This window comes from Garra rufa, chromosome 5 (assembly GCF_049309525.1).
Source record: "Garra rufa chromosome 5, GarRuf1.0, whole genome shotgun sequence".
Taxonomy (NCBI): domain Eukaryota; kingdom Metazoa; phylum Chordata; class Actinopteri; order Cypriniformes; family Cyprinidae; genus Garra; species Garra rufa.
In genome coordinates, this window is record NC_133365.1 from 37,551,420 (window position 1) to 37,562,672 (window position 11,253).

The window sequence follows — 11,253 nt, forward strand, 5'->3', positions numbered from 1 at the left end:
ATCTAAATTTCATATCAAAATGTTTAAATGTTATTATAACAGTATAAGAAAAGAAATATAATAATTAGAGGGGTGGTAGAATACGTTCTAAAATAACTAAACTAGAGGAATGAGAAAATAAAAAATATATCATTTCTTGACTACCTGACTGAGTCTCGTCAAGATTGGATGGTGTTTTATCATTGGTCGGAACAGTGCTCCCCAAGCCTGTGTCTTTACTTACAGACTGACTCCGATCAAGATAGACTGGAATATATATAGAACATTAGGAAAATAACTGCGTTTTAAATACTACATAATATAAAATAATAAATACAGTTGAAGTCAAAAGTTTACATACACATTCCAGAATCTGCAAAATGTTAATTATTTTACCAAAAAAAGAGGGATCATACAAAATGCATGTTATTGTTTATTTAGTACTGACCTGAATAAGATATTTCACATAAAAGTAATTTACATTTAGTCCACAAGAGAAAATAATAGTTGAATTTAGAGAAATGTTCCTTTTCAAAAGTTTACATACACTTCATTTTTAATAGTGTGTTGTTACCTGATACACAGCTGTGTTTTTTTGTTTTGTTTAGTGATAGTTGTTTGTGAGTCCTGAACGGTTAAACTGCCTGTGGTTCTTCAGAGCAATTGTGTAGGTCCCATAAATTCTTTGGTTTTTCAGCATTTTTGTGTATTTGAACTCTTTTAAACTTCAAATTCAGAAGGTTCAAACTCTCAATGGTGCTCCAGAAGGAAAACTTTCTTAATACATAATTTTCCAATTATGTATTTACTAATACATAATAATCCTTCTATAGCATCAGTGTGTGTTTGAAATTTTGTAATAGTTGCATATGAGTCCCTCAGCTGTCCTCAGTGTGAAAAGATGGATTTCAAAATCTTACAATCATTGTTGAAAAGGGTTCATATCAGTTCAAATACTCAAAAATGCTGAAAAACCAAAGAATTTGTGGGACTTTAAGGATTTTTCTGAAGAACAGCAGGCAGTTTAACTGTTCAGGACTAACAAGAAACTCATGAACAACTATCACTAAACAGAAAAAGACCCACAGTATTAAGAATAAAGTGTGCGTAAACTTTTGAACAGGGTAATTTTTATAAATTTAACTATTCTTTTTTCTTGTGGACTATATGTAAATCTATTTTATGCAAAATGTCTTATTCAGTTCAGTACTAAATAAAAAACAACATGCATTTTGTATGATCCTTCTTACTTTGGTAAAATAATTAACATTTTGCAGATTCTGTAAGGTGTATGTAAACTTTTGACTTCAACTATAGAACACTACAAATGCACTAAAATTTGATTATTTATTGCAGAAAAGTGGTTCATGCTTACCCGAGAAAGGAAATTCATATCTCTTGTTTCCTCCATGCATTCGGCTTTGGCTATGGATCTATTGGTGGAGCACAAAATCAGGACAAAATTCTACTCTTGCTCTGACAAAAATAATACACCATGCTTATCAATATTTCATCAAACTATAAGTGCTTGACCTGTAGATGACTCAGCTGTGTGTCTATGGCGTCCAGCAGTACATCGCAGTGATCATGGGACAATGCCAGAGGTATAAGCCCATAAACATCAACTCCCTCATCCACCTCTGAGAAGAAAAGAGACATACAGAGGGTTTGTACTATAATAGATACAGGATAAACATGAAAGGAAAATGTGAATGGTTTCTGACCTGCAGACAGCAGCTCATCGGTGTTTTCACCAGAGCCGTCATTTTCCATGATCGTTCTAAAAAGACAAAAAAATCATTTATGCATGAGAATGAGATGTAAAACTATCATATCTCTTTGGAATCCAGAGCATTTGAGCCATAATGGAAGCAGCCAGTTTATAGTTGTTTATACGGTTGCCTAGGAAACACAGCATAAAGGGTCCCCAACAAACACTAGGGGCTCTTACATACAAAGAACCCCATAAAGTCTAACAAAAAAACAACTTTTCACAGATTTCACACGAGGATAATACAAAGGATAATGCATGCCTGTTTATTTACTTATGCTATTTAATATCTAAGGTAAATTTAAAGTTGTATTTTAACAGGACAATGCACACTTTTGCTGTCCAGGATTATAACACACAAATTATATATACTGCAGCATAATCTTATTTGTAGCTCATTGAATTTATTATCAGTAATTAAAGATAGCAAAAAGTATTTTGCTTTGTTTCAGAACTCTCAAACATATATTTTTCCATGAATTGCTTAAGTTTTTTAATATGTTTTCACACTTACGTCAACGTGTTTCCACTCGAAGTTTTCTCTAGAAGCGGGTCTGAAAAGCAGAAATTGTTTGACATGTACACATCCATGGCCTTCAGTGTCATGGCAACCACACACACCCACTAACTGCCTGCAGGACTAGAAACATGAAGAGATTTATTTTTGTTTGTTCGCAATGCAAAACATTTTTACCAAACATATATATGTTTCTATGTACTAAATTAAAAAGAAACATGTATATAAATAGCATTCACATAAATTTCCATTCACCTTAGTAAACACTAAAAATTAAAATGACACTATTAGGGGATTTTTTAACCACACTCTGGCAACTCATGTCCTCTCGCAAATATCGCGATAGAGTTGTTGTGTTCGCGCTGACAGTGCAGTGAAACTAGTTTCCATCCCTGATGATAAGCAATTTTCATAACAGTGGGTGAATTTACAGTAGGTCGAATTTCATTTATTATATTTTAAGCATTTAGACGAATAAGGTATGTTCTTTTTGAGATTCATTGATGTTTGGTAAATTAGAACTTTGAATTGTTATGCTAACCAGCTAGCAGGGGGTAGTATTATTGTTATTAGATATTGATGTCAGCAGCCTCTATCTTTTAAAAGCCATTGGATTTGTGAAAAGCTCACATCCGAACCGTAATTTATTTTCATCTAATATGCTATTTGTCTGTCAGTTAGTCTAAGAAGAGAGAGACTACCTGACATTTTATACCATGGTTGTTCTTGAATATTAACCAGCACCAATGTAGTAAATATAGTAAGATCATCGTAAAATCGTGATCAATAACATTCATTGCTTTCTAAAATGTAAACATTCGTTATAAAAAATAGTTGCTTAAACTCTCAACTCTCAGTTTCTCGGTTAGAGTGAACTAGCAACTTCATTGTTTGTTCATTGATCCTGAACCTTCAGGTTTCCTCAGCCCCTCTGTTAAATGTCATTCTAATGTCATTCTATGTGTTTATCAGGTGAAGTAGAAAATGGCCTCATATTTTGATGAGCATGACTGTGAGCCCACGAATCCAGAAGAACAGTACCGACAGAACGCTTTGCTGGAGCTTGCGAGGTAACCAACACGACAGCGCCATCTAGACGAGCTCAAACTTACTCATAATGTATATATATATAATATTGATACATTTTGTTTGTAAATATTATGTACAAAAATAGTTATTTTCGTGTGTAGGTGTACATACACATTAACATTTAAAAGTTTGCAGTCAGTAAGATTTTTCTAAAAAAAAAAAAAAAAAAAAAAAAAAATCAGCAAGTATTGAAATTGATCCAGAGTGACAGTAAAGGCATTTATAATATTACAAATGTTGTCTATTTCAAATAAATGCTGTTCTTTTAATCTTCTATTCATAAAAGGATAAAGAAAAAAATGTATCATGGTTTCTGAAAAAAATACCACATGTATTACCACAACCACTTGCCAGCGATGTTAAAGTGATAGTTCACCCAAAAATGAAAATTCTGTCATTAATTACTCCAAACCCGTAAGACCTTCGTTCATCTTTGGAACAAAAATTACGATATTTTTGATGAAATCTGTGCTCTATGACCCTGCATAGACAGGAACACAACTGACATGTTTAAGGCTTAAAAAGGTAGTAAGGATATTGTTAAAATAATTCATGTGGCATAATAATTTTAACCGTAATTTTAAGAAGCTACGAAAATACTTTTTGTGCACAAAAAAAAACAACAACAACTTTATTATACTATATGTGTACTCTTGATAATGGCGGCAGACTGTCCCAGAAGGCAAGAAATAGTTGAATAAATAGGTTATTTTGGTTTTCTTTGTGCACAAAAAGTATTGTCAAAGCTTCATAAAATTATGGTTGAACCACTGATGTCACATGGACTATTTTAGCAATGTCCCTACTACGTTTCTGTGTCTTGACCATTGTAAGACTCTTGGTTTTTATGGAGATTCAGAGAGCATTTGGATTTCATCAAAAATATCTAAATTTGTGTTCAGCAGATAGACGAAGGTTTTAAGTGTTTGGAATGACATAAGAGTAAATAACTTATGACAGAATTTCATTTTTGGCTGAACTATCCCTTTAATAATAAGAAAAAAAAATTCTTTCAGCATAGTAGAATAATCAAGTAATTTCTACTGAAAATTCAGCATTGCCGTCACAGGAATAAATTTCATTTTAAAATATACTAAAATAGAAATCAGTTGTTTTAAGTTGTAATAATATTTCACTTTTTTTTACTGTATTCATGATTTTTTTTTCCTGCTATAGGTCTCTAATGCAGGGTCTTGATATAGACTCAGGTTCATTTGATTTGTCGGATTGGGACCAGCGTCTTCCCCCTCCTGCAGCCAAAGCTGTGGTTCAAAGTCTTCCTGTGGTCATCATCTCTCCTGAACAAGCAGGTGACAGAGTACTCATTCATAATCACATGCAAACTACACATTAATAGAAGACAATATGTGACCCTGGACCACAAAACCAGTCTTAAATAGTATGGGTATATTTGTAGCAATAGCCAAAAATACATTGTATGGGTCAAAATGATCAGTTTTTCTTTTATGCCAAAAATCATTAGGATATTAAGTACAGATCATGGTCCATGAAGATATTTTGTAAAGTTCCTACCATAAATATATCAAAACCTAATTTTTGATTAGTAATATGCATTGCTAAGGACTTCATGTGGACAACTTTAAAGGCAATTTTCTTAATATTTAGATTTTTTGCACCCTCAGATTACAGATTTTCAGATAGTTGTGTCTCAGCCAAATATTGTCCTATTCATACATCAATGGAAAGCTTATTTATTTAGCTTTCAGATGATGTATAAATATCAATTTAAAAAAAATTACCGTTATGACTGGGTTTGTGGCTCAGGGTCACATATTACACAGAGTTATATTAGCAACATGATAATTGGGAATAACTTTAGATGGATGGTTTCTTGTGCTTCCCAAGCTGAAAAAAAGTGCACTTCTATAATCAGTGTTGTGCAAGTTACTTCCAAAACGTAATACATTATATATTACTAGTTACTGTCTTTTAATAGTAATTAGTTACATTACAATATTACTGTCTCTAAATTGTAATGCGTTACACTACTTTTAAGTTACTGTTGAGTTACTTTCATCAAAATATCCACAGATTATAAAATGCCAAAAAAAAGTTTATAGCTGCTCATTATACATTAAATTTAGGATAGCTAGCATAAAATTATAAAAACATATTTAGGTAGGCCTACCGGTATGTCTATTAATGTTACGTTGTAGTTTAGGTTAAACACAGATAAGCACAAAACTCATTAATACTTTCAGAAATAACACCGGTAAATAAAGCGAAGTGTTATAATGTACAATCATTAAACACAATGAATAGCCTATAGGCTATTTTAAATGGTTTTCAGAACAACCAAGAATGAAGAATACAAGTTGCTAAACAAGCCAAAACGAATGAGGGTAAAAGCGAAACTAAAAACAAACGGTGTTGTTCTCGTGCAGCCTACCTCTCTCATTCTGCATCAATCCAATTAAATGTGTCCATATTCGTGATGTATTTGAATGCTAAACTATTATGTAAACCAGGATTTGTACTTAACGCGCTTATAAAACATCCTCCTCACATGAGCAAATATGTGTTTGGCCCGAGCTCAGGCTGACGGCACGGATACTATGCAGTACGCACTATTTCATTTGACCAGTGACTGTATTTTATTCTTATAATTAACAGACTGCAACTTTTGCAACGCTGTGTGTGCGTGAGGCGCCGGGGCAATCGAATAGCGGAATAACTCCGTCATTTTTGGTCATACAGATCATTTATAACTGCAGTGTGTTTACTTTTATTTCTGTCATCTTGGTTTCCTTTCCGTGAACTTTCATAGAGCGCCACTCCACACAAAAGTGAACCAAACTCAGCAGCTTGTCACTCAGTCTTTTCGTTTTGAAAATCAGATATATTTCGCGTAGGCCTATTCATCCATTTTATATGCGGACTATGATTTAATAAAAACAGATTTAGTCATTTTTAGCTTATTTTTTGTTGCTTATGCGCTCGTCCGTCATTTTTTCTCTTCTCCGACTCCGCAGCTCTCATCATTAGTTTAGTGTTACTGGCACCAGTCTAGATGTTTCTAGGAGTTACTCGTGCTGTTTCTCCATAACGGGAGTGCGTCCATCTCATAAATGTAGAATCCGTCTCTGCAGTCATCTCAACCATCGAATTCCAGCAACAGGAAGACAAAATATTTTACTTGTGGACTTTTTTTAATTCACAAATTAATGTTGAGTTAAAATATGTTGATGTAACTTGCGTTACTGAGATTGTAACGAGTAATATTATTACCCAAATTGTATTAGTAATGCGTTATATTACCGCGTTACAGCAAAAAGTAATAAACTACTGTAACATATTACTTTTGTAATGCGTTACTCCCAACACTGTCTATAATGTACTCAATTTTTCACACACAAATTTAAGATAATCTTATGAACATCTAAGTTCAGCTCAAATGTGCTATTTTTGGACACCGGAAATATGAACTAATATGCGCTTTTAACATACTACCTCTGTATTTAAAAATGTATTTAGTTACCACTTGAACCCATCTTTCATACACTAGTGGGTTCAAGTGTACTACAAGTGGTAACTAAATACATTTTGGGTTGGCATTGGCAGCAGGCTTGATTGAATTAGAAGATCTTTAATCCTTGCTCTCCATTCTTCCTGAGCTTTCCTCAAGCTCTTTTTGTATTTGACAGATAAAGCACTAAAGTGTCCGGTGTGTTTACTGGAGTTCGAGGAGCAAGAGACTGTAAGAGAGATGCCCTGCAAACATCTCTTCCACACAGGATGCATCCTGCCATGGCTCAGTAAGGTACGTTTAGTGGTTATAGTATTTTCTGTATGATCCTTTGTTGACCAGACAAGAAGTAAATACACTACAGTCGTGGCCAAAAGTTTTGAGAATTACATAAATATTGGAAATTGGAAAAGTTGCTGCTTAAGTTTTTATAATAGCAATTTGCATATACTCCAGAATGTTATCAAGAGTGATCAGATGAATTGCATAGTCCTTCTTTGCCATGAAAATTAACTTAATCCCGAAAAAAACTTTCCACTGCATTGTTAAGAAGGCTTCAGGGCGTCCAAGAAAGTCCAGCAAGCGCCAGGATCGTCTCCTAAAGAGGATTCAGCTGCGGGATCGGAGTGCCACCAGTGCAGAGCTTGCTCAGGAATGGCAGCAGGCAGGTGTGAGCGCATCTGAACGCACAGTGAGGCCAAGACTTTTGGAAGATGGCCTGGTGTCAAGAAGGGCAGCAAAGAAGCCACTTCTCTCCAAAAAAAAACATCAGGTACAGATTGATCTTCTGCAAAAAGTATGGCGAATGGACTGCTGAGGACTGGGGCAAAGTCATATTCTCCGATGAAGCCTCTTTCCGATTGTTTGGGGCATCTGGAAAAAGGCTTGTCCGGAGAAGAAAAGGTGAGCGCTACCATCAGTCCTGTGTCATGCTAACAGTAAAGCATCCTGAGACCATTCATGTGTGGGGTTGCTTCTCATCCAAGGGAGTGGGCTCACTCACAATTTTGCCCAAAACACAGCCATGAATAAAGAATGGTACCAAAACACCCTCCAACAGCAACTTCTTCCAACAATCCAACAACAGGTTGGTGAAGAACAATGCATTTTCCAGCATGATGGAGCACCGTGCCATAAGGCAAAAGTGATAACTAAGTGGCTCGGGGACCAAAACGTTGAAATTTTGGGTCCATGGCCTGGAAACTCCCCAGATCTTAAAACTTGTGGTCAATCCTCAAGAGGCGGGTGGACAAACAAAAACCCACTAATTCTGACAAACTCCAAGAAGTGATTATGAAAGAATGGGTTGCTATCAGTCAGGATTTGGCCCAGAAGTTGATTGAGAGCATGCCCAGTCGAATTGCAGAGGTCCTGAAAAAGAAGGGCCAACACTGCAAATACTGACTCTTTGCATAAATGTCATGTAATTGTCGATAAAAGCCTTTGAAACGTATGAAGTGCTTGTAATTATATTTCAGTACATCACAGAAACAACCGAAACAAAGATCTAAAAGCAGTTGAGCAGCAAACTTTGTGAAAACTAATATTTGTGTCATTCTCAAAACTTTTGGCCACGACTGTACACTACTGTACTATACAATACAACATACTGGTACAGTAAAAACAACAACAACAAAAAAATCAATTGTTTTAAGTGACAATAACAGTATTTAAATTGTTCCAAAAATGTGTATTTGAGATACAGTGGTGTGAAAAAGTGTTGGCCCCCTTCCTGATTTTTTTTTTTTTTTGCATGTTTGTCACACTTTAATGTTTCAGATCATCAAACTAATTGAAATATTAATCAAAGATAACACAAGTTAACACAACATGCAGTTTTTGAATGAAGTTTTTTATTATGAAGGGAAAACAAAATCCAAACCCACATGGCCCTGTGTGAAAAAGTGTTTGCCCCCTAAACTTAATAACTAGTTGGGCCACTCTTAGCAGCAACAACTGCAATCAAGCATTTGCGATAACTTGTAACAGACCTGAGTCTGTTACAGTGCTGTGCAGGAATTTTGACAAACTCATCTGGGCAGAATTGTTGTAATTCAGCCACATTGGAAGGTTTTCGAGCATGAACCGCCTTTTTAAGGTCATGCCACAGCATCTCAATAGGAATTAGGTCAGGACTTTGACTAGGCCACTCCAAAGTCTTCATTTTGTTTTTCCTCAGCCATTCAGAGGTGGATTTGCTGGTGTGTTTTGGATCATTGTCCTGTTGTAGAACCCAAGTTCACTTTAGCTTGAGGTCACGAACAGATGGCCGGACATTGTCCTTCAGGATTTTTTGGTAAACAGCAGAATTCATGGTTCCATTTGTCACAGCAAGTTTTCCAGGTCCAGAAGTAGCAAAACAGCCTCAGACCATCACACTACCACCGCCATATTTTACTGTTGGTATGATGTTCTTTTTCTGAAATGCTGTGTTGCTTTTACGCCAGATGTAATGGGACACACACCTTCCAAAAAGTTTTGTTTCGTCAGTCCACAGAGTATTTTCCCCAAAGTCTTGGGGATCATCAAGATGTTTTCTGGCAAAACTGAGACGAGCCTTTATGTTCTTTTTGCTTAGCAGCGGTTTTCGTCTTGGAACTCTGCCATGCAGGCCATTTTAGCCCAGTCTCTTTCTTATGGTGGAGTCATGAACACTGACCTTAAATGAAGCAAGAGAGGCCTGCAGTTCTTTAGATGTTGTTGTGGGGTCTTTTGTGACCTCTTGGATGAGTTGTCGCTGCGCTCTTGTTGTAATTTTGGTCGGCCAGCCACTCCTGGGATGGTTCACCACTGTTCCATGTTTTCGCCATTTGTGGATAATGGCTCTCACTGTGGTTCGCTGGAGTCCCAAAGCTTTAGAAATGGCTTTATAACCTTTTCCAGACTGATAGATCTCAATTGCTTTCTTTCTCATTTGTTCCTGAATTTCTTTGGATCTCAACATGATGCTTAGCTTTTGAGGATCTTTTGGTCCACTTCACTTTGTCAGGCAGGTTCTATTTAAGTGATTTCTTGATTGCGAACAGGTGTGGCAGTAATCAGGCCTGGATGTGGCTAAAGAAACTGAACTCAGGTGTGATAAACCACAGTTATGTTTCAACAGGGGGGGAGGCAAACAGTTTTTCACACAGGGCCATGTGAGTTTGGAATTTTTTTCCCTTCATAAAAAAACCCCTTCATTTAAAAACTGCATGTTGTGTTTACTTGTGTCATCTTTGATTAATATTTAAATTAGTTTGACGATCTGAAACATTAAAGTGTGACAAACATGCAAATGGTGTTCTTTTAAACTTTCCGTATAAATCAAATCTACATAAATCGAATCATGAAGAGAAAGTATCACAGTTTCCACAAAAAAGTGTTTTCAATGTTAATAAGTGTTTCTTGAGCAGCAAATCAGCATATTATAATGATTTCTAAAGAATCATGAGACATTAATGAATGAGTAGTTAAGCTGAAAATTCAGCTTTACAATCACAGAAATAAATTACATTTTAAAATAGAAAACAGTGATTTTAAATTGTAATAATATCTACTGTTTTACTGTATTTTTGTTAAATAAATGCAGCCTTGGTGAGCACAAGAGACTTCTTTTAGAAACATGAATAAATCTTACCAACCCCAAACTTGAACAGCAAGTTACAATGGATAATATTTCACACTTGACATATTTATAAGTGTTTCTACATAACATTACAGACCAATTCATGTCCATTGTGTCGACTTGAACTACCTACTGACAATCCAGACTATGAGGAGTTCAAAAAAGACAAGGTAAGACTGTGCAATAACCGTTTTCTGTTATTGTTATTTCTGTAACTCGTTCATTGTATTCTTCTATATTTGTCTGTTTTTACAGGAACGGAGAAGACAAAGAGAACACAGACTAGAGGATCTACATGGAGCCATGTACACATGACCTCAGCTCCTTTAAGACTTGAATATGAATTTAACTTTCAGTTTGTTGGAAGTGAGAGTTTACTGTGCAGGGACCAGGCTTTGAAATGAGTACATTTGCGTGTAAAAGTTTTTAATGTTATCACTTTTAAGACTGCTTTGTATGGCTATGCACTGAGAACTGTTTGTATGGAGCTGTAATGTAGCCTTATAGACACACTTCTGATTTTATTAAATGTTTTAAAGCAGTTGGTTTTTGTGTGGATTTGAATGTGTTTGCTCCACGATTTCATATTAGATTTCTTACATTTTAAATGCAGAAAAAACTTTATTGTGCTTATAAGCAATGAATGCCATAGTTAATACAATAATTCACATTGGTCACCTTAGGACCCTCCTTATATAATACGGTAGAACTCTACCTCATGAAAAATGTGTAGTAAAGTCTGAATTCATAAAATGTTAAGTTGTCTTTTCCATATTTTTAAATAAAAAGTGAGATTCTCTAGCATA

At 35.3% G+C, this 11,253-nt stretch overlaps 1 protein-coding gene across 1 annotated transcript; it reads left to right on the forward strand.

The window, feature by feature from the left end:
- Positions 1–2,622: 2,622 nt before the first annotated feature.
- rnf181 (ring finger protein 181) lies at positions 2,623–10,988 on the forward strand. Its single transcript, XM_073840194.1, has 6 exons — positions 2,623–2,699; positions 3,240–3,337; positions 4,533–4,666; positions 7,022–7,137; positions 10,543–10,617; positions 10,703–10,988. Exons 2-6 carry the CDS (start codon positions 3,252–3,254, stop codon positions 10,760–10,762), a joined length of 471 nt encoding a protein of 156 aa, XP_073696295.1. The 5' UTR covers positions 2,623–2,699; positions 3,240–3,251; the 3' UTR covers positions 10,763–10,988.
- Positions 10,989–11,253: the final 265 nt, after the last annotated feature.

What these genes read in the sequence shown, in the direction of transcription:
- rnf181 (XM_073840194.1), top strand. Translation starts at nt 3,252, where the DNA reads ATGGCCTCATATTTTGATGAGCATGACTGTGAGCCCACGAATCCAGAA. An exon ending in TCCTGCCATGGCTCAGTAAG is followed by an intron (nt 7,138 to 10,542) that starts GTACGTTTAGTG and finishes ATAACATTACAG; the next exon opens with ACCAATTCATGTCCATTGTG. An exon ending in AGGAGTTCAAAAAAGACAAG is followed by an intron (nt 10,618 to 10,702) that starts GTAAGACTGTGC and finishes CTGTTTTTACAG; the next exon opens with GAACGGAGAAGACAAAGAGA.